The sequence below is a fragment of the Nycticebus coucang genome, chromosome 14, assembly GCF_027406575.1.
Source record: "Nycticebus coucang isolate mNycCou1 chromosome 14, mNycCou1.pri, whole genome shotgun sequence".
NCBI lineage: Eukaryota > Metazoa > Chordata > Mammalia > Primates > Lorisidae > Nycticebus > Nycticebus coucang.
Window position 1 is genome coordinate 38,218,613 of NC_069793.1, and position 24,996 is coordinate 38,243,608.

At 36.1% G+C, this 24,996-nt stretch overlaps 1 protein-coding gene across 4 annotated transcripts in view; it reads right to left on the reverse strand.

Annotated features, from left to right (window-relative positions):
- The window catches only part of ANO3 (anoctamin 3), a 448,518-nt gene that overhangs the window by 32,971 nt on the left and 390,551 nt on the right, over positions 1-24,996 (reverse strand). For all 4 annotated transcript variants that reach the window (XM_053562431.1, XM_053562432.1, XM_053562433.1 and 1 more), the window contains one exon: positions 11,051-11,087. In XM_053562431.1, coding sequence (XP_053418406.1) covers positions 11,051-11,087 — 37 coding nt within the window. The remainder of the gene's footprint in view (positions 1-11,050; positions 11,088-24,996) is intronic.

Here is a 24,996-nt window from a genome sequence, read left to right on the forward strand (position 1 = left end):
CTATCTATGACAAATCCACAGCCAATATTTTACTGAATGGAGTAAAACTGAAAGCTTTTCCTCTTAGAACTGGAACCAGACATGGTTGTCCTCTGTCACCTTTACTATTCAACATAGGGCTGGAAGTTCTAGCCAATACAATTAGGCAAGACAAGGAAATAAAGGGAATCCAAATGGGAGCAGAGGAGGTCAAACTCTCCCTCTTTGCTGACAACATGATCTTATACTTGGAGAACCCCAAAGGCTCAACCACAAGACTCCTAGAAGTCATCAAAAAATACAGTAATGTTTCAGGATATAAAATCAATGTCCACAAGTCAGTAGCCTTTGTGTACACCAATAACAGTCAAGATGAGAAGCTAATTAAGGACACAACTCCCTTCACCATAGTTTCAAAGAAAATGAAATACCTAGGAATATACCTAACAAAGGAGGTGAAGGACCTCTATAAAGAAAACTATGAAATCCTCAGAAAGGAAATAGCAGAGGATATTAACAAATGGAAGAACATACCATGCTCATGGACGGGAAGAATCAACATTGTTAAAATGTCTATTCTTCCCAAAGCAATCTACCTATTCAATGCCATTCCTATCAAAATACCAACATCGTACTTTCAAGATTTGGAAAAAATGGTTCTGCATTTTATATGGAACTGGAAGAAACCCCGTACAGCTAAGGCAGTTCTTAGTAATAAAAATAAAGCTGGGGGCATTAGCATACCAGATTTTAGTCTGTACTACAAAGCCATAGTGGTCAAGACAGCATGGTACTGGCACAAAAACAGAGACATAGACACTTGGAATCGAATTGAAAACCAAGAAATGAAACTAACATCTTACAACCACCTAATTTCGATAAACCAAACAAGAACATACCTTGGGGGAAAGACTCCCTATTCAATAAATGGTGTTGGGAGAACTGGATGTCTACATGTAAAAGACTGAAACTGGACCTACACCTTTCCCCACTCACATAAATTGATTCAAGATGGATAAAGGACTTAAATTTAAGGCACGAAACAACAAAAATCCTCCAAGAAAGCATAGGAAAAACACTGGAAGATATTGGCCTGGGGAAAGACTTTATGAAGAAGACTGCCATGGCAATTGCAACAACATCAAAAATAAACAAATGGGACTTCATTAAACTGAAAAGCTTCTGTACAGCTAAGGACACAATAACCAAAGCAAAGAGACAACCTACACAATGGGAAAGGATATTTGCATATTTTCAATCAGACAAAAGCTTGATAACCAGGATCTATAGAGAACTCAAATTAATCCACATGAAAAAAGCCAACAATCCCTTATATCAATGGGCAAGAGACATGAATAGAACTTTCTCTAAAGATGACAGACGAATGGCTAACAAACATATGAAAAAATGTTCATCATCTCTATATATTAGAGAAATGCAAATCAAAACAACCCTGAGATATCATCTAACCCCAGTGAGAATGGCCCACATCACAAAATCTCAAAACTGCAGATGCTGGCGTGGATGTGGAGAGAAGGGAACACTTTTACACTGCTGGTGGGACTGCAAACTAGTACAACCTTTCTGGAATGAAGTATGGAGAAACCTCAAAGCACTCAAGCTAGACCTCCCATTTGATCCTGCAATCCCATTACTGGGCATCTACCCAGAAGGAAAAAAATCCTTGTATCATAAGGACACTTGTACTAGACTGTTTATGGCAGCTCAATTTACCATTGCCAAAATGTGGAAACAGCCTAAATGCCCACCAACCCAGGAATGGATTAACAAGCTGTGGTATATGTATACCATGGAATACTATTCAGCTATTAAAAAAAATGGAGACTTTACATCCTTCGTATTAACCTGGATGGAAGTGGAAGACATTATTCTTAGTAAAGCATCACAAAAATGGAGAAGCATGAATCCTATGTACTCAATCTTGATATGAGGACAATTAATGACAATTAAGTTTATGGGGGGGGAAGCAGAAAGAGGGATGGAGGGAGGAGGGTGGGGCCTTAGTGTGTGTCACACTTTATGGGGGCAAGACATGATTGCAAGAGGGACTTTACCTAACAATTGCAATCAGTGTAACTGGCTTATTGTACCCTCAATGAATCCCCAACAATAAAAAAATAAAAAAATAAAAAAAAAAAAGAAAAAAGCCAACAATCCCATATATCAATGGGCAAGAGACATGAATAGAACTTTCTCTAAAGATGAAAGATGAATGGCTAACAAACACATGAAAAAATGTTCATCATCTCTATATATTAGAGAAATGCAAATCAAAACAACCCTGAGATATCATCTAACCCCAGTGAGAATGGCCCACATCACAAAATCTCAAAACTGCAGATGCTGGCGTGGATGTGGAGAGAAGGGAACACTTTTACACTGCTGGTGGGACTGCAAACTAGTACAACCTTTCTGGAAGGAAGTATGGAGAAACCTGAAAGCACTCAAGTAGACCTCCCATTTGATCCTGCAATCCCATTACTGGGCATCTACCCAGAAGGAAAGAAATCCTTTTATCATAAGGACACTTGTACTAGACTGTTTATGGCAGCTCAATTTACAATCGCCAAAATGTGGAAACAGCCTAAATGCCCACCAACCCAGGAATGGATTAACAAGCTGTGGTATATGTATACCATGGAATACTATTCAGCCATTAAAAAAAATGGAGACTTTACATCCTTCGTATTAACCTGGATGGAAGTGGAAGACATTATTCTTAGTACAGCATCACAAGAATGGAGAAGTATGAATCCTATGTACTCAATTTTGATATGAGGACAATTAATGACAATTAAGGTTATGGGGGGGGAAGCAGAAAGAGGGACGGAGGGAGCGGGGTGGGGTTTTGGGATGTGTCACACTTTATGGGGGCAAGACATGATTGCAAGAGGGACTTTACCTAACAATTGCAATCAGTGTAACCTGGCTTATTGTACCCTCAATGAATCCCCAACAATAAAAAAAAACAAACAAACTAGAGACTATGTCATTCCCTAAATGCTTCTAAATCAATTTTTATAAAACTATTTCAGAATAAAACTCACATGCACAAAGAAAAGAGTCTGAACATCCTAAAACAGGATTTAGTAGTAGAGTTCATTACCAAAAAATAAGCCTTTCTTTGGAAGTTGAGACTGTTCTGATTAATTCAAGTTATAATGATCAAGGAATCTATTTGGCCATCTAGAAGGACCTGTTCTATAATCTGAGAAGCCAAACTGAAGGTGCAAAGTGTTCTACGTTGTCGTGTAAGAAATGTCACTGAAGAGAGAATATGTTTTAAAATGCTGTCAAGAAAATTAAAGTTATATTAAATCTTTGGTTTCATAGTTCCTCTTGATTTACATAAATATTACATTCAATATACTGTGGACCATTCCTAATATATTTATCATTATTAATTTTCACCCACTCTTTTGACCAGTCTTTCCTGGGAACCTGTTGTACAGTTGAACAAAGCATCAGCCCATGATGGCAGGTGGGTACTGAAACTGTCTTCTTTTCATTTGTGAGATTAGCATAAGCTCTAACTCCAAAATCCTATAAGGGCAGGTGATGTTAAAGACCTGTAAACCATTTTCACTTAAAATTTAATTGAAAATTCCTAAATAAACTTAGCAGGTTTAATTCAATAGTTTACTAAAAGACTTATACATCTGGATTGTCTATTGGTCTGTCTCCCTATCACCTTGGCTATATATTTGAACTTCCATACATATTTCTTTTATGAATGAAGGCAAACCAAACTTTATACCTAAGGATTGAAAGAATTTGGTGAATACATTCAATGTCCTGGCATTCTGATTTTTCCAATCTTGTAGAGGAAGAACACACACACACACACACACACACACACACACATACACACACACATACACACACACACACACACACACCCCTGTATATCTCAGAGCAATGTAAGAGGTGTTGTAAGGGAATATTACAGGATGAGGAACTGGGGAGCCAACAAAGGTTTCACAGAGGTGAACTTTGATATAAGAAAAGGATTACTAAGATTTTATTAGGGAAAATCATTCTAAATAGAGTGTAACGTTACATATGTATGTGTATAAAAATGTTGGAGGCATGTTGAGTGCCATTCACTTGCTTTATATATTCTGATGAAAATAACAATGTTCCCATTACAAAAAACATTTGGCTACAAGTGGAAGATTGTTACACTGGTGGCCTTTAAACTGGCATCCCCAGTGAACTACTCCTACAAGTAAATCACTGCTTTAATATAGCAAGAAGTGGTTAGGCCTCTAATAAACCAGAGAATGTCATTATCCAAATTACATAGTTGCCTCCAATCTTGACTCTGAACTTGAGCATGGGACTTGCTTTAGCCAATAGGAAACCAACAAGTGAGGTGCAAGAACAGGCTAGACAAGCGTTTTTGTACAGGGGTTTGTCCTCTTGGAAGCTGGTTGCTGTGTGATAAGTACTATTATACTGCCATATGCAAACCAGAAGTTGCCAGATAGGGAGGCACGTGGAGAGAGAGGAAGGCCAAGTTAGAGACCAGCTGTCCCAATAAACCCCATGTGGTGACAGACATCTGATACATTCTAGCTCTATCAGATACTACATGAAACAGGAAAACTACATAGCAGGGCCTTGTCCAGATTGCAAAATCATGAAAAATAAACTGCTTTTGCCCTAAGCTACTAAGTTAGGAGTGCATTGCTTTGTTGTAATAGATAACCGACACAAGGGAAGTGACCACAGTGATAACAATTTTGAACTTTAATGTAGGTTCTATACTACCATTAAAAGAACTTTCATTTTTTAACATCCTATGTCATTTACACATATAGCATATTGTGGCTTATTTTGAATTGGCTTTTAATTTGGAGCAGGAAATAAATTGAGAATATAGATGTTTTCTAAGGGAATATAATCTGCCCAAAGTATCTCTTTACTTTTTCCTGTAATGAAGTTAGTCATTAATGATAAGCTAGTTATTTAATATAGTCATTCCTATCACAAATTAGGTTCCTGATTTTTACTGTTAATTTCCTCTGTTCCTCAAAAGTAATAAGTCTGTATAACAGGAAGTTACTATATTTTGAAAGTGTATTCACTGTGGTAGTAAAAACTCTTTCATCTGTTGCCTTAAATTGTTTCTTGGAATGTAGATTTATCTTAAATGTAGGCAGTTCATCATTATAGATAATTCATTATTTGGAGCAGTTAACCTTCCTGATCTAATCCTCAACAACCACAAAACCAAAGGGAAAATAAGGCCTAAAATATATTTCTTACTATATAAAAAACAAATGTGACAAAATTGAACCTGATTTTTATTATGGTGATTAAACACAAATTATTTGGAAAAAATAAATAAAGAAGCAGAGTTTCTAAAAATTTATTTAAATAAAGAGCATCTGACTTCTGGAACTAAAACATAGTTTCTACTTTGAAGCATAACTTAGCATAGCCAAAAAATAAACAAAATATAATTCCATGTACATATAAAAACACATATAAGCACAATTAGATTATATTATTTTAAACAAATATCAATATTTGTGTTAATTTTTAATTAAAAATATGATCCATTAATTATAAATTAATGATTATGAATCCAGAGATTTATCGCAATGTTTTCACTCAGTTATAGATAGAAAAATCAAATATCAAGTGAAAACTTTGACGTACCAGTACTGAGCACAAATAAATGTTGTACTTTTTACTGTTAATCATGATTCCCCAAATCATTCTCCTTCAATTCCGCATATAAAGTACTTTACAACCAGATAAATGTATGAAATCAGAGCTGGAGGAGAGCTATGAGATGGTCTTGTCAAAGGGCTTATTACCCAGCCAAAGACAATGCAGCCCAAGCGGGTTGAAAGAACAATGAAACAGTTCACCTACTGAACACTTGTTATGTGTCATTCACTTAACCTGCAACGATGGTGAAATAGAACTATTGTCACTGTCATTTTACCAGTGAGGAAATAGAGATTCAAAAAATAAAAGAGGAAGAGCAGAGGGAGGAGAAGGAGGGGACTGTGGAGGAGAAGGAGGAGAAAAGAAAATATAATAGGGAGAAGAGACTGATAATCACACAGGATGGGGCTAAGTTCTCACTGCTGTATCAACCTCCAAAGCCTGCTGTCTTCCCTGTTCAAACATTGCTCTCTGAGTAATATGATTGCTTATGTTTAGAGCATAGACTAGGGCCTACTTTACTCCTTTCATATTGCTCCATCAAGTTATTACTGTATTTAAAATAAATAATATGAGAAGTAATATATTATAGTGCAATCATATAATTAGTACCCCACCATAATTAAGTGGAGTAGTTGCATCCAAATTTAAATTCTACTCACTTTATTTAATAACCCAGGTTTTCTTATCTATAAAATTCTACTATATGGAATTGTGGTACAATAAAGGAAAATAATGAAGAAGTGCTTAGCACAGTGCCTTCATACTGCTGATTTTTCAAACAATAAATATCACTGCTCAAACATCGTGTAATAAAACTTTTGCACCCCACACTGAACACAAGATGTATTCTAAGATATCAAGGGTAGAGGCACTCCTTAAAGACTTTCCACTTGCAACACACATAAATATCTGCTCCTTTTTAAAACCTTAAAACCAATCACCAAATGTTAAATAGGATTGATGTACAAGAAGTAGAACAAAGGAAAAACCAGTAGATGAAAGAAGTCTGTCTGCTGGAAACTAGAAAAAAAAAATAGGCAGTAACTAATTAGCTAGTTCAGCAAAGGCTGAAACCAAAGACTGAGGATTGAGATGGTGGTAGGGAAGACCCTAAATGAAATTACTGAAAGCACAATAACTGGAATCAAAAATAAATTTAGTAAAGAATGAAATAATAAAGATACGATTTGGGTCAACCGCAGAAGAGGAAATATTACATGAAAGTTCATAATCTGAATGATAAAAAAGTTCTACCTGTGTTCCTAACTCAGTAGTCAAAATAGCAAGAATTAATCAGGCAATGGTAACATGTCCCTGCAGGAAAATGGACCAGTCCAAAAGAAACTACCCTACAATACCAACATTTGAGATTTTCCACTAAATTAGTGCAGCGTGTTCATCCTACGGTGCTGGTGACCACTTGCCAACATCCCTATGCAGAGAGTTCCTCGTAGGTACAAAGAGTCCAGGCCCAGAGAATTCCCCATGTTTCCTAGTGCCTCACCTTAAAAGTGAATAGGAAGTCATAGTTTACCTGACATTTGAAATAAAATCTCTAACATAAAACATAGAATTCAAAAGAAAGAGATAAAAAGGAACATAGGTACAGAAACTACATAGGAACAAAATAAAATTTTAAAAATACAATAAAAATAAGCAACAGAAAACCTTTTAATTATTATAATGCCCTCAAAGAGAAAGTAAGGTTGATACCAGGCCTGACAATTAAGTTTGTGAACTCATCCTAGAAAGAGTGCTACACACCTCATTGCTGAATATAGCCACAGTCACTTTTTAGCACTCCCCTTGGAAAATTGTGCACTGGAACCAGCAGCCTATCCACCTTTTAAAGCAATTTTGGAAGTCTTTTTCTGGAATGGCCATCGAAGCTGTCATTGTATTACCCTTGATGTCCTGAATATCATAAAAATGTTTTCCTTTATTTTTGGGTAAAGGAAAAAGTCATTTGGGGCCAGATCAGATGAGTAGGGAGGGTGTTCCAATACATTTATTTATTTATTGGGAAAAAAACTCCCTTACAGACAGTGTCGTGTAAGCTGGTGCCTTGTTGTGATGCAAGAGCCATGAGTTGTTAGTGAAAAGTTTAGGTCATTTTTGTCTAACTTTTTCATGCAGCTTTTTCAGCACTTCCAACTATTAAACTTGGCTAATTGTCTGTCCAGTTGGTGCACAATCATAATGAATAATCCCTCTGATATCAAAAATGTTTAGGAACATTATTTTGACTTTTGATTTAGACTGACAGAAATTTGGGGTTCTGGAGAATTGGATGAATTCCATCACGTACACTGACACCTTGACTCAAGGTCATATTAGCACTGCTGTGCTTCATCACCACTGATAACATGGCCCAAAATATCATCTTGCCTCTCCAAAAGGTCCTACCCAGCTCTGACACTCTTCCTTGCTTTTGTTCATTGGTGAGTTCCTTAGGGACCATTTTTGCATACACCTTTCTCAAGCTGAGATTTTCTATTATGATTTTTCTAATTGTTTCTCTGCCAATGTTTATTTGGTCTGCTACTGTGCTTGTCACAGTCAGCCGATGATTCTGATGTACAATTTGATGAATTTTTCAATGTTTTCATCAGTTCTGCTTGTTACCAGTCACTTTGACCTCTCTTTATTAGTGTCGCTGTCCCCTCAAAAATAACATTTAATCCATTTTTACATCACCATTTTTTGTAGCATTATCCCCATAAATTTGAACTAACATGTCCCTGAGTTCACTTCCACTCTTGACTACTTTAACCAGAAATTTGTGAATGTTTTTGTTCATTGCTCTATTTCAAGCTCAGACATTCTAACCATCTCACACAAAAACATGCAACAACAATAATGAATGTCACTCAGCAAGACACCACCACGAGTTGCCAGGAACATAGCTGTACAACACTGATTTACCATGGTTGTGAAACCTGACTGAGTTGTTTGTACAGTGCTGCCAATGGAAGCACAGGAGGCAAATTGTCAGTCCTTGTATGTAGCATTCTTTAGTACTGCCTGTGTGTCAGGCATATTCTAAATGTTTTATATCAAGTCACAACATCATGTGAGATATAAGAAAACACTTTTATCTCCATTCATAGGAGAGGGATTTGAAGAACCAAGAGACTAAAAATGATGGTTACCACTGTGTAACTACTTGTAATAAGTTATACAGCAAAGATTTCAGCCTATGCATTCCCCAGAGTCTACATTCTTCACAATTACATTCTATTGCCTACCTAAGATGGTGTTATCTATGAAACAAGAACTGAATTACATAGAAAAAGGACACTCAGGGAATAGGAAATGCAATACATGAACAAACAAAAAACATTCAAAAGACTTGGAAGAAAAAGTTGAGGTTATCTTGAAAACAATCCCAACAAAGATAACAGAAAATGAGAAAAAAAAAACTATTATAGAATATGATAAGAAATATCTGAATATAAAGAGTTTCAGAAAGAGAAAAGAAGAGATGGAAATTATTAAACAAACAGTATACAAAAATTTTCCACAAGTGATGTTTTTAAGTTTCCACATTACAGCAACTATGAGTATTGCCAACAGGAGTTCTCCTCAATCAGAACTTATTGTTCAGCCACAGGAGTGCAGTTAGCTGGCAGCCTCAAGCTGTTTTCACCCTTAGCATATGCCTCAGTTATAAGGCCACGGCTTCACACTTGAAACCACAATCAGTGACTCAGCATGATAAGGGTACCGGAACTTGGCCTATTATACTCAGTACTGGATTCCTCTAAACCTTAGTTTTAAGCTTTGTATTAGAGCTCTCCATTGGGTTGGTTAAGACCACAGATTTGTGTCATTGTATGAGACTCTCCCCACCCAATCCTGGTTGGATCTACTTTTATCTTTCCTAGGAGTTTTCTCTTAATAAGTCTCTTGCATTTACAAACTCCATATGAATGTCTGCTTCCCAGAAGACACAAAGGATATACACATTGATGGGATGCACTATGAATTCAGCATAAAAAGAAATCAAAGGCTCTTGCTAAAGTATTATACATCACTATCAAATTTCAAAAGATCCAAATTTATTTTAGTGTGCAAATGAATGAAATATTAAAGCAAATCTCCTGTAAAGAACTAGTGATTGGAATAGTAGCAAAGTTCTCAACTACAATGCTAAAATCTAGAAGAAAGTAAAGAAGTTCTTCCCAAAATAAAAGAAAAAAGTATTTCCAAACTAAAATTTCATACCCAGAAAAACCAAACATCAAGTTTGAGGATAGCATTAAACACATTTTGAGACATACAAAGTTTCAAGAAATTTGCAAATAGCAAAATAAGGAATTAAACCAAGAAAGAAGACACAGGATTTAAGAAGTAGCATCCTTCTTGGAAAAATGGTGAAAGAAATGTCCAGGGAGATGATCAAATAAAGTTTAGATGCAGCTGGCCACAAGCAAAGTGGATAACCCATCTCCATCCAGTATAGAGTGGATAGATGGTTTGAGAAGATAACTTTAAGAAGAAAATCAAGTGTATAGAATAACCGATATGTTTGAATATATTCAGAAAAAATTTAAAGACTTAGCAAAAAGTTTAGAATAAATTAAGAAAATAATGTAAAAAATTAAGCAAAAATAAAAAACATTAAAAGATGTACAAAAAGGAAACAATTATAGTACACTCCATGCCTTAGATATGAAAATAGTTGTAGAAACATAATGATGTGAATACTAATTATTAATTTGGCTAAAAATGCTGATATAACTAATTTGGAAGAAAGAGAAATAACTGTATGTATCTGACAAAGAATGACAGGGTGTGTGGGGGTGAGGTGTACTGCAGAAAACATTAAGAGTGAAGTCTTTATAATATGTACATTGACAAAAGAAAGGCAATAACTATGCAATAAAATAAAGATAAAATCCAATAATGGCAGTAGAGGCATGTTATTCAGAAATGAAGTAGAAAATAACCGATGAAACTTGCTAAAAAATTTTTTTAAAGTAGTTCTCTCAGTACAGAAAACAGGAATAGACAATGTGGTAAAGGACTCATTTTTATTAAAATCTTTCAATAACATTTATCTTTTAAAATGTGTATGTGTAGTATACCACTTTAATTAAAAAAAAAAAAGAAATATGGAGGAAAAACATCCAAAGAATTAAAAAGTTGGCAAAGCACTGCCAAGTAAAAACTAGATTGGCTAACTTCTAGTAAGGATATTTTGCAACTATGGGCATTTACTACCTTTTTCATTTTTATTAATACATCTTTTCATAGCAGAAAATATTAAAATGCTAAAATACGTAAAGTAACCACAGACCAACACAATAGAACCATATGTTATTTTTCCTACTAAGGGGTAAGGTAAGAAAAATGGACTTACCTAAATTAGTAAGGTGGTAAGCAATTTTTTCATAAGCCTGTAATGAGAGAACAAATAGTGAATATTATTTGTTTCTTTTAGAAAATACTAGTATTTACACTATTCATAAAAATATCTAAAGTGTGTTCTATAAAGTGGTTACATTTTACATTTAGTAGAAACATTTACTTAAACTTAATACAGAGTTCTTTACATCTACATATATACACAAAATGAACACAATATAATCACGTTTGTAAATATGTGTATATGTAGACACATTTACTAATATCTGTAATAGCAAGTCTTTTCTGGTAGCTATTTTTACTTCCATTTTATTAATCAAGGAAAAGAAATGAAATGAAAAACCCAAAAGTTATTCAGTTAATCAATGGCTTAGCTGAGATTTAAGTTCCAAATCATACTGTTTCTTTTCTATACTGGAAGGCTAAGTTGAATTCTATAGCACCTGTAAAGAATTTTCCAAACTATTGTAAAAGACAGTGTGTAAATTTACATTCTTAAGGGACAAAATTGTTTTGATTATTTAAAGCTACGATATGCATGTAAATATAGCAGCATAACCACATAAATCATTATTGTTCAGTTAAATTATAAGTTCCAATAACTCTGCCTGTTGTTATGCAAAATTAAAAGGTATGCATTAGGACTCTTCAAAAGTTATTCACTTTTTCTGACAGTTCTTTCAATTGAAGGATTGTGATCATTTTAGCTGTGATTTAAATCTACCTCCTTCTCAGATTTAAAGTGTTACCTTAAGCCAGAAAGGTTACACCGAGAACAATAGTTTCATTCTACCCCTGGTGCAGAGTTTTTGCTTTTTATTGTTTTGTTTTAGCTATATTCACAAGCCATCATTTCCAAATTTCGGGGCAAGATTATCCTAAATTCATGAACTCCAACAATATCCATATTATAATATATGTGTATTCTTTTCCATGTTTCATTTATTAAGACCATCTTAGCAAGTTCTCCAAGGAGTACAGCTGATGGACTCCATCAATCAACAAACAGCATTTGAGCAGCCATGTGCCTAAAGCACTGAGTTTGCCATCCTCATGAGGATTAAAAACTAGTTCTGTTTAAATAAATGTCATTCAGCTTATGCCAAACAGTGGTTTATATATATTGTTATTCCCAACAACAATTTTGTCAATTAGGTATAGCAATCCCCGTTTTCTCATTTTACAGAGCAGAAAACTAAGGCATAGAAAGCCAGGTATCTTGCCTGAGACAAACTACCAAGTAAGTGGCAAAGCCAGGATTTGCTATTATGGGTCTTTTGCACCATCTATGACATGCCTTGTCATATAAACGATTTCAGATTTTTCTCTTATGCAGCTAATGCACAAAGGAAATACAATAACTTATGGAGGAATGCCATGAAATACAAAAGATGCTGTAATGCTGCAAGTGGAAAGTTTTCTGGAGTATTCAAGAACCACAACATCCAAGGCCCAAATGCTATGGCTGACTGGCACCACCACGATGATGAACTACAAAACCTATCCATGCAGAACAACTTGATAACTCCTAAACTACAAAGTGCAGAAAGAAGTTATGATTCAGACATATTCAGTAGTATGGTATTTGGCAGCAATCACTTTGCAGGCCAAGTTGTGTGCGTGTGAGCATGTGGGAGTGTGATGTGTAAAGTGGAATGTGTATGTATTTGAAGGAGAGAATTTGGGGGGTAGTTGCTCAAGGACAACTGTTCTGGTTTTTACAGAATTCACACACTCACACACACAATACTATGTTGGAGAACCCATATTTTTAAAATCACTTGCTAGTGTATTTAGCTGAAATTGTTTTATTCGTACATATCAATTAGATTAAAATACTCATTTAAGAATTTCTCATGCATCAGGTAGTATTGGAAGAATTAGATGATAATGAACCAAAGAGACAAGATTCTCTACCTTCATGGAACTTTAATTCTAGCGGGTAGAGACAAACGACAAAAAGAATACATAATTGGTCAGGAAGTGAGAAGTGCTATAAGGAAAAACAAAGCAGGCTGAGTGGAGGGAGTGGTTGTGGGCACAGAGTTCCATTTTATAGAGTGGTCACCGAAGTCTCTTCAAAAAGGTGGTACTTCAGCAAAGAACTGCTTGAAGTGAGGGAGGAAGCCAAGAAGCAGAAATCTGAGCTGAGCACCTTGGAAGCACAGATAGGGTGGCGCCTGTGGCTCAAAGGGGTAGGGCGCTGGCCCCATATGCCATAGGTGGAGGGTTCAAACCCAGCCCCGGCCAAAAACTGCAAAAAAACAAAAACAAAAACAAACAGTAACGCAAATACCCCAGGACTGGCACTGACTTGATGTGCTGTGAAGGGCAAGGCAGTCACAGAGACAGGAGTGGCAGCAGTAACCATGTGAAGTAGGAAGAGATGAGTCACAGAGGTCTCACAGAGGGAAATGTTTTTTGAGGGCACGGGGAGGCTTTTTAATTCATTCTGAGCTGGGAAGTCATCATCTTCAGTAACACCTTGTTTGGGGTGTTATGCGGAAATCAGTTGTGGGGAGAAAGAGAAGCAAAAGCAGGGGAAGGCATGGTTACTGTAATGGGGGTGCATCAGCGAGTTCTCCACCTGTTTTTGTGCTTCTGATCTTTAAGTCAGAGCCCAGCACTCCAGCCTTAGCTGTGAAAATGAACTCCAAACAGACTTTGCAGAATCAAAAAGAGATTGCTCTTTTCTAGTAATCCACCTTGCTGAATTTCTAGAAGCCACGGACATAAACATGAACCAAATGAACAAAAACATTGATTAAACAGCAAACCCTCTTATTAAATGAGACATTTGGCATCACCTCCTTTCCTGGTTAAGATGCATGGTACAACCCCCCTTTGATCTACCTGTTCCATAATAACCTATTTATATTGTGATTGTTAACCAGTAGCAAGCAGGTATGAAGGAAAGTTAGAAGAAGTATTCTCATGTATGCTCTGGACTCTAGAGACAGAAATGGATCAGCAATAGAGAAAAATCCAGAACCTCTAAGGAGTACTAAGGTTAGCCAAAGGTGGTGTGGTACATGCAAATTAAAATAAAAGGAGAAATACAAAAACGAGCTCATTCTTTTATTAGCCATGCTGAAATAGTTTAATTAGCATAATTTGAGATTTTTAAAACTGTAAGAGTACTTCTGCTCTGATCTATTTTTTTCCTCAAAAATTAGCCATTAATCATCTGGCCAGACAGCTGTCAGGCTACTGTAACATGACAAAATTAGTGACGGTTTGATTTTCATGAAAGAAGATTATACATTTTTTGATTACTTTCAAATTTTTAATTTTCAATAAAGTATTTTTATAAACATATCCTGATGGGATAATAATGCAGGATACTTGTGGTACCTTCATATAACAGGGAATTTTCACGTGGCAGCAAAACGAAGAAGAAAATGATAGAATTAGGAAAATAGCAACTCCTGGTTTGAAATTGTACCTTTGCAGTTTTTTTTTTTTTTAAGCTATCTTCCTGGTAAAGGAATTTTTAAAAATAACAAGTTAAAGTTTTACTATTGCTTAGTTATTTGCAATTTATTTTTGGAAGATGGAGTTTATGATCTTGAGTGTGTATCAAAATTATATTCCCTTAAATTAATGATTTTCTAATACTATTTTAGGGACTGACTAGATAAGAATTACCACAGAGCATTTTTGAATAATTTGGGATTTTCTTTAATAATTTATTTCAAATACATTTTCTAGACCCACAAAGGAGATTCTGAATGGAACTCAAGGATCTGTGGTTTTTCAAAAGTGTTCAGGTGACTTGATACACAGTAAGAAAAGGAAAAACTCTTTTAAGTTACTTCCATTACTGTAAAATGAACTTGTAATTAAATTTTGATTATATTGGCCCATATTTTTCTCCTTAGTGAGTATTTACTTATGGACTCCATCATTTACTATTTTTGAAATGTTTAGAGACTATACAATCTCACTGATTATAAGTCTGAATTAAAACAAGTGCTGCAAACTTGAAAGACATTGAAAATGTAATTCCAGCCACAAAAGTAATTTTGAACACATGCAATACATAAGATGCTAGCATATTTGGAAAATAAAATATTTCAAGTTTATTAAAAAGATTATTCTAATGTCTTTTAGGCATTAAGCAAAGACTTGGAGAGACAAAAAGGAAGTTAGAGCCTTTGCTTGTAAGAAGCTTACACTGATAGTGGGAGACATGACATATAGGCACTCAACAGAAGAACATTGATGAAAGGGCTTGTTAAATTGTACCAGTAGAATCAGAGAAGGAGGAGAATAGGCATGTCCAAACACCTTATGAGAAGAATAAACATAAAGGAGATTATTGAATTACATATATGTAACTGAGAAAAAAAGCTTTATGGAGGAAGTAATCCTTAACTGAACTTTTCAAATATAAGGGATTTGTCCAAGAGTACAAAAGAAAAAAAGAAATGGCATTCCAGATAGAGAAAGCACTGTGAATTATGATGTGGCAATGGGACAGGTGGACAAGTGAAAGTGATTCTGTAGGTTGGAGTGCAGGATATGTAGGAAAGGGACAGAGTGAGGTACAACCTTAGACAAAAGGAGAAAGAGAAACCAGCTTTAAATAATGCCTGGGACTCTCATGCGAGGCTAATGATTTGGAATGTCTACCAGAGGCAACAGAGACCCTGACAAACAGTCTAAAGCTCACAATCATCAAATTTGCAACTTAGAAAGATCTTTCCAACAGTCAGGTGCAAGGGGGATAGGAAGCGTTTGGAACAGACACACAGGGAGACTGACAAGACAGCTGGATGCTGCAATGGTTCCAGTAAAAACAAGTATTCAAACTAAGGAAGGGTTAGTGAGGATGGTGAACAGGGAATGAGTAACAGAAACATTACAGAAGCACTGATCTGGTGAAAGAGATAAAAGAAATGTGAAGAATTGCCTAAAGTTTGTGGCTATGTGTATTAAATACCAAAACTTCCCAATAAAAAGAAATGACTGATTTGAGATATTTTTCCATGTCTACATTTTATAATTTCATGTGTATAGATTACAGCTGAAAAGAAAATTAGATTAATAAAATATTGTGGTTGAGACAAAGCCCTTCATTTAGTGAAAATGAAGGTACAGGGATCCTAAACTTAGGCCATTAATAAACAAAAAGAAATTTTTTATTAGCTGTATAATTAACATACTAAGAAGGGGCATTTGGTTTTCTAGATGAACATTTTTGATGGTATAATGTTTGACATTAATGAGTTTAATCTGTTCTTATTTGATAAAGCCCTTAAATTAATCCTGTGAATTCAGGTGAATCAGAAGGGCCATTTAATAATCTGTGTAGTGCATTAACATCCTGAGTAGGAAGAGAATGCATAAATTCAGAAAAGCCTTGTTATTTTAAACTAATAAAATCTAGGGAATATAACCATTTTGTTTCACATTAGTTGAGTTGGTTGTATAGTTCACTTCCATTGTGCTAAACCCATTTTAAAATCTCCTGAGTTTGTTGCAAAGGCAAAACAGAAGTATTTATGGTCTGTTTTACTTCCAACAATCCTCCAATCTTTATGCCAAAATGCTTAACAAATAGAAATAAATTTTTAGAAAAACAAGTCAGTCCTGTCTTCTTCCAGGAACTAGGGAGCATTGTTTCATAGAACTAAGAAGTTATATAGGCTCTAGTATTCAATTAAGTAGAGCTGGTGAAATTTTGCAGGTCTTTAAAGATTGTTTTTATGACCCAAATAATATTATCCTCACCTGCCTTTTGAGGTCTCAGTTCTATAATTAAAAATCGAATCCATAGAGGTTAGCCTTTTTCTTTTCTGTAATATCCAAGTGCTTTACAAGAAAGAATACAGTAAGCTTCATCAAACACATAGACTTAAAGAGAACAAGTCATGTCTGTACTTTATCAGAGAGAGAGAGAAAACCATAGGTAAGAGAGCCAGTCATGATTTTAGAGGAGTGGTAACTGAGGATGAAGGAGGAGGTGGAGAAGAGTCAGAGTTTAAGGAATTGGTGACAAAGAGACAACTATAAAAATACAAAACTGGAGGCAGCACCTGTGACTCAAAGGAGTAGGGCGCTGGCCCCATATAACAGAGGTGGCAGGTTCAAAACCAGCCCTGGCCAAAACCTGAAAAAAATAATATGTAAAATTTTTCCTAAAAATATTTCTTTAGTAGAGGGTCATTCTATTACCACTTAGATGATAAAAATCAAAATTTAGCTAGTTTTCATTGTTGTACCAGACTCCACTCTAGTTTTATATATATATATATATATATCTGTATGTATAACATACATATATATATTTTTATATTTTTAGGAAAAATATTTTTAGGTAATATTTAGGTAATATTTTTAGGTAATATTTAGGCAATATTTTTAGGTAATATTTTAGGTAAAATATTTTTAGGTAAAGCTTTCTTTTTACTTAAGTGTCGGTTCTGATCATGAGTTGGGTCTGACAAGTTCTTCAGCTTAACTGAGAAGATAGCTATTCCTTTAGGTGGGAACAAAGGATTGTACCTGTACCTGAAGTTTCTGTTCCTAGAGCGGTCATGCTTGCCTTCCTATGTAAACATTAATTAACCATATTTAGTTTTTTCATTTTCTTTGTGAAATATGTTTTCTATCTTCCAAAGTATTATGCCGGTCCATTAATCTACTCAAAGTGTTTTTGTGTATCAGTAGGTCTTTGGGACAAATTTCTAAATAAATACAGGAATACAGGTTGTTCTTTTGAAAGCAATAATAATTGATGGGTTGAGAAGGGAATAAAAAGCCATGAAGCCATTAACGTTGATAACCTCCAATGTGTACAATTAAAATTATAGTATGAGCCTCCAGCACAGACTGCTGCAACATTTCTAGTCCCATCACACCCATGGTACCAGAAAAGGCCTGAAAATTAGTCCCCATCTTTTAGAAAGCTTCACGTGTGTGCCATAATACTCTGATAGTTGTCTGTGGTGACCCACCCCTAGATGGAACTTTGTGAAATCCCCTTGTGCCACCACACTCATGAGCACTTTCTTCTAGCCTATAACAGCCAGCCTAGCAATTGGCACTGCCCATGTGGGGAGCCTGCCAATCTGCCTGCTGGACCTCTGCAGTTCATTTGTCTGTCCAACTCTCTACAAATGCTACTTGATAAAATCGAAAATAGCAATTATTACGCTAGATGTGTAGGTATCAATATAAAAATACAAGAAACGTAAAAAGGAAAAAGAATGACATTCCCAATAGAACACAGCAAGTCTCCAGGAACAAACCCCAGTGGAAAGAACATTTATGAAATCTCTGAAAAGAAATTCAAAATAATAATCTTAAGGAAACCCCCAGTCAGATACAAGAGAACACAAAGATTCAATGTAACGAAAAAATAACTCATGATCTGAAAGAGAAATTTAACAAATGGACTGATATATAAAAGAACCAAACACAATCTTCAACAACACACTAGATCAAGTAAAATAAAGAATCTCTGAATTTGAAGACAGGTCTTTAAAAATAATTCATCTAAAAAAAAAAAAGGAATAATGGAACACCATTAGTTGTATAATTGTCCCAACTATAGAATTACCAGGTGAGGAAGAGTTGAATAAAGGCACAAAAAACCTACTTAACAAATTAATAGCCTAAAATTTCCCAAGTATTAAGAGAGATATTGACATTCAGATTCTAGAAGAATAAAAGTCTCCCATTGTATTCAACCTGAAGAGACTCCCTTTGAGGTACATTGTAATCAGACAGTCAGAAGCCAAAGCCAAAGATCAAATTTGAAAAGATGCAAGAGAAAAGCATCAAGTTCACATATAAGGAAAAAGTGCACTAAATTATCAGCAAATTTCTTATCAGAAACCTTGCAAGCCAAGAGTGAGTGGGATGTTATATTTAAAGCACAGGGCTTTAAATATAAGGGAAAAAAGACTTGTCAACCAAGAATACTATAGTTAGCAAAATTATCCTTTGGAAATGAAGAAGAAAAAAAAAAGACCATTCCAGACAAGCAAAATCTGAGTCTCTACATCATCACTAGACCAGCCTTACAGAGTGTTGGTCTGAAAACAAAAAGTGATAGTTATTATCATGAAAATTTGTGAAGTATAAATACTAGAGGTGAATTAATGAAGTAAACTCATAAGACTCCTGTGAAGTAATGATGCTATGAAATTTCTCAACTCTGTATAATGACTTAAAAACAAAAAGTTTCAAAACAATAACAGCTACATTAGTGGACATGAAATACTTAATAGCAAAAGAAGTAAAAATTAAGAAAATGGAAATACAAATTGTGAGGGAATGGAAGAAGTCTAGAGTGTTTTTATGTGACCAGAATTAAGTGGTTATCATCTTAAAATAATCTATTATGTCTATAAAACCTTTCATGTTAGCCTTTTCATAATCACAAATAATTTATAGCAGTTACACAAATGACAAAGAGAAAGAAAATAAAGCTTAGAACCACAGAAAAATCATCAAAATACAGAGGTAAACAAAAGAGGAATACAAATGGAATAAATTTTCCAATTCAAAGACAGAGAATGGCTACATAGATTAATAGAAAACAAGACTTAACTATATACACTATCTACAAGAGACTCATCTCATCATTAAGACAAACATATTGAAAGTAAGGGGTTGGTAAAACATATTTCACTTAAATGGAAGTCCAAATCAAATAACCATACTTTATTAGATAAACTAGATTTGAAGTCAATAACTATGACAAGAGACAAAGCAGGTCATTATTTAATGATAAAGAGGATATAACAATGATAAATATGTTTGTACTCAAAATTGGAGGACCTAAATTTATAAAGCAAATGTTATTAGAGCTAAAAGGAAAGAAAAAGTGCAATGGAATAATAATAGGGAACTTCAACACTTCACTCTTAACAATAGATAGAAAATCAACACTGAAACATCAAACTTAAACTACAGCATTGGCCAAACAAATCTAACAAACATTCACACATATTTTCCCTCCAAACTGTAAACTACATGTTTTCCTCAAATGTACACCAAAATTCTTCAAGAAACACCATGTTAGGCCACAAAACAAGTTTTAACAAATTTAAGGAGATGGAGATCAAGTCAAATAGCTTTTCAGATCATAATGGTATAAATTAGAAATCAACAAGAAAAACTTCAAATACCTTACAAATCTATAGAAATTAAATAGCAGGCTACTAAAAAAAAGCCCCAAAGTCTATGAAGAAATTAAAAGAAAAAATTAAAAATTCATTGAGACAAACAAAAATGGAAACACATTACATTGAAACCTATGGGACAGGATTTTCAAGATGGCCGACCAGAAGCACTGACTGCCAGATTGTCTCAGAAAGAAAGAAAAGTATTATATAAAAATACCAAAAGAACAAACAAAGAAACAAAATAACAGCAAAAAAAAAAAAAGAGCAAGATATTGGCAGAGGGAAGCCCCCCCAATTAGACTTGGAGCACAGAAAGAAGGGTTTTGAGGGATTTTGTTTCACCTTTTTTCACATCTCTCCAAGTCACCATGTGCTTGAATTGCTGGAGAGGCTTTCTACCCTCACAAGTACAGAGACTGCTCCCATCAGTGAACTGGGAGATTCTTGAGGACAAAACACAAGGCTGCCAGCACCCCTGGTCTGCTTCTTATCACTGTAGACCCAAACTAAGATGGCAGGCGCCATGTTGCTTCTGCACCCACTGTTTACCTTTGTCTTTCCCAGGGGCTTCAGGCCTCAGCATTCATCTCACTCATTCCCACACAAACATTTCACAACTCTGGCCCAGACTACAGAAGCCAGAGGAGTTGTGGGCCTTAGGGAATCTGTATAATTCCAGAGGCAGAAATTCTGAGTGGCATGCCTTTCAGAAAGAGGGACAGAGATGACCAGAGTGTCAACTTTCCTCCATTCAGATTCTTTTCCTCCCCTGGACCTCCTCTGCCTACGGCCACCAAGTACCATTGAGTTCGAACTCTCAGAAGTAGCTGTTTCCCATCTATTGTTTCCTTCACCACACAGAGGCTTCCACAGAGAAAGGGGTTCACACCATTCCTCTTAAAGACCTGCAGTAGACTATGGAGAGTTTCATCTGTGAGCTCCCTGCCCACCAGGGAGGCCCTCTCAGGTGCTGCATGCCTGGCTGCTCTGGTACGGGGGGGGGGGGGCGCAAACCCTGAAGCATTAAAACTGTGAGAGTTCTCCATGGGCAACTCAAGACCAGCACACTTCTCCCTGGCATGGTCAGGGATTAAACTTGTGGGAACAGGCCCACAGAACAGATCCCATATCCTCTGGGACAGGGAATAGAGGGGAGATGTGTGAATTAATCTTGGGAGGTAAGAAAGAGCATGTGGGCAGAACTGAGAAGTGTTGGTCCCATCAATAGCACAGACATGGAGCACCCTTTCCACACAGGAAAGCCATGCTTTTGGCCAAGATCCAAGGCAGGGAAACTCCAAGCTCACAGTGCCATTACTAGTGAGTTCATCATATGACAGAGGAGGGAGAAAAAGAGTGAAGCTCACTCCTGACAGCCAGATTGTGAGTATCTGACAGCTCCTCTCCTGCAGCTGTTTAAAACAAACAAACAAACAACAAAAAAAACTATGAACAAATTCCTATGCACCCTGCACATATCTTATTTTGAAGTAAAAAAAAAACACGGGAACAAATATAATCACACCACCTCATGAAGCCTGTGGGCCGCAGTTTGAGGACCCTTGGAGCCTAGAGCTTGTCACAAGTTCCAAAACTAACTAACTAACTACTGCAGCTGGTTCTTTTTAGCAAGTATCAACTACTGGCAAGGAGGACAACGTGACCACAGATCTTGAGTTACTGACTTAATTATACAGGGCATGGCTGGTTCTTACCTTAAAACAATTACTAGTGTCTTAGAGATTAAATTGGACATAACAATATACTTCATGCTGTTAAGAAGACTACAGGGCTATGGACAGAAAAAAAGGATTTCAAAGATTTTCATCTTCCCACATCAATAAGAGATGGAGAATCTGCCCCCACACAAACTCACGAGCACTACAGACTGCGAAGAACTAGTAATTGAGAATATCTCCACACTGTGGATATCTATAACCAAGGCATCCTTCCAGAACCTAAACCCCCATCAAAACACTCATAAGCACACATGATACAGACATACTGTTAGGAGTGAGGGCAAAAACAACTCCATATGAACAAAACAAAACCTAAAATCAAGAAGTGATAAGTGCTTCAGATGAGAAGAAATCAGTGCAAGAACTTGGAAGCATAAAAAATCAGAGTGAAAGGATACCACAAAGGGGCGTATCAGATTTCTAGCAATGGATCCCAACCAAAGTGAAAATATTGAAATGATACATACAAAATTTCAAATACGGATTGTAAGGAAGCTCAACGAAATCCAAGAGAATACAGAAAACCAATTCAATAAAACCAGAAAAACAATTCAGGAAATGAATTAAAGATGTACTTAAGATATATACATGTTAGAATTTCTGGAAATAAAAAATTGATTTAAAGAAATATAAGAAACAGTGAAAAGCTTTAAGAATAGACTAGACGACATGTTAAATCTATTAAGACTAGAGTATGAATGTTTTAACACAACAATTAAATAAAGCTATGTTGTTAACCAGCTTCATGTAAGCATTCCAAATTGTATGTAAAATCAGCACATTGTACCCCATAAATGTAGTAATGTACACAGTTGTGATGTAATAAAGAATAAACAAATAAATAAAGAATTTTAGAGCTTGAAGACAACTCTTTTGGATTAACCCAGTCAGTCAAAATTAAAAATAAAACAAAAAACCCAAGTATCAAAAGCAGAGAACAAAGCCTGTGAGAAATATGGAATATGTGAAATGGCCGAATATAAGAATCATAGGCATCCTTGGAGGTGAAGGAGAAAAGGGACAAAGAGGCAATCAATAAAAAACACAGCCATCAGACTAGCTGAAGTAAACAAGGAGTAGGAAGTCTTGGTAGCCAAGAGGCAAATGCATCTGTAATGTACAAAGGACAGCACATCAGGCTAACCACAGACTTCTCAGTGGAGACCTCACAAGCCAGAAGGGATTGGAGCCCCATCTTTGGTGTTCTTAAACAGAACAGCTGCCAGCCTACAATTCTGTAAACTTCTTATGTAATTGTATTTCATGTACTTAAATAATATTAAAATTGCATTTTAATAGGTTATGTGATACTCCATTACATAAAACTTGAAGTAGCATTCTTTTTTGGTTAATTTGGAAGTTTCTTTTCCAGTATTTGCTACTCTAAATAATAATATAGTGATAATCCATCTAAATAAATCTTCAATGAGAACATCGATGATTTCATTAAAGTTGATTATCTGAAATTAATAAAGCAAGTTTGGGGTCAGGCATGATGGTGGCTTATGCCTGTAATCTTAGCACTCTGGGAGGACAAGGTGGGAGGATCACTTGAGCTCAGGAGTTTGAGACGAGCCTGAGCAAGAAACCCCAACTCTACTAAAAATAAAAAAAATTAGCTGGGTGCTGTGGTGCATGACTATAGTCCTGGTTATGTGAGAGGTTGAGGTAGGAGGATCTCTTGAACCCAGGAGTTTGAGGTTGCTGTGAGCTATGTGAATGCCACAGAACTTTGACCTCGGGCAATAGAGTGAAACTCTTCCCCCCGGCCAAAAAAAGCAATTTTTATATTTCACTAGTTTTAAATCAAATATAAGCTAATTGTAGAAAATCTGGAAAATTCAAAATATATGACAAAAGCTAGAAAATATATAAAGAAAATAAAAATAACCTATAATCTTAATTTCCAGAGATAACTACTAAAAATATTTTGATGTATATTTGAAGTTATTATCTATGTATCTGTAAAATACTATTCAGTTGGATTTCTGATACTTTTTGCCAGATAATATTTTAAATCAGGTTTGTTTGCTTGGAGAGCATTCTATCTTTGCCTAAACTCCAGATTAATTTGTACAACAGAAAAATTATCTTTTTATTTAAAATTAAGAAGGTTGGAGAAATCTGAACCTGGGGGCTGAGACAAGATGGCTGACTGAAGCCAGCTTTCCACAGAGGCTCCCATCCAGAAGGAGAGTTAAAGGACAGAAATTTAGCAAGTAACCTGGTTGATTAGAGCTGCATTAAAAAGGTTGAAAAACGCACATCCACCCTGCTGAGGCGAGCTATGACCCAAGGATACAAACAAAAGGTACAAAATCCATCACCAAGCAGACAGGAGTCTCCTCCCCCATGGGAATAGCACGCAGTGCCCCACAAACAAACGAGCAGAGTTCAAAGGTCCTCCCACTCCACTCCATGGGAGAGACCCTCTAAAAACTGGACCTACCTCCCCTACTAGGGTGCCACGGCGTTCTCCTGCCAGGCATAAAACTGTATAAAACTATATATATTCTCTACCTGCAATTCTGAGCTCCCAGCACTCCCCTCCACTCTCACTCTGAGGTCTGGAGACCTGTCCCCCAGGAGTCCAGATTCTGGGTGATTTCTCGAGGGGTGTAGACAGGGCTTAAACTGCAGATGGTCAGTGCTGATTCTGCGGCATGGGAGTGAGGAGAGAATGGTCAGCTGAGAAGGAACCACGCCGGAAGGGTGGTGCCCTGAGGCACAGAGCAGCAGACGTTTTTGGCAACAATAGGGCTCACACCTGGATATTCTGAAGCCACACCCTCTGTCTCCCTGGGCAACCAGAGGAGGCCAGGCATCTTCTCAGGTGGCAACCACCGCAGAACAGATCTGGGATGGAAACTCAGGCCCCATGAATAAAGAGTTTGCCTGAGGCGGTACCTGCCAGGGTGGAGTGCGGGGACTAGAAAACACATGCGCAGAGCCGGGAAATTCCCAGGGTGGGGCTGACCCAGAGGACTGCTTTACTGAGCCTCACACGCACCCGGCCTTCTGGGGAATGTTAGCCTATAGGCAAAAAAAGGCAGGAGCCTATA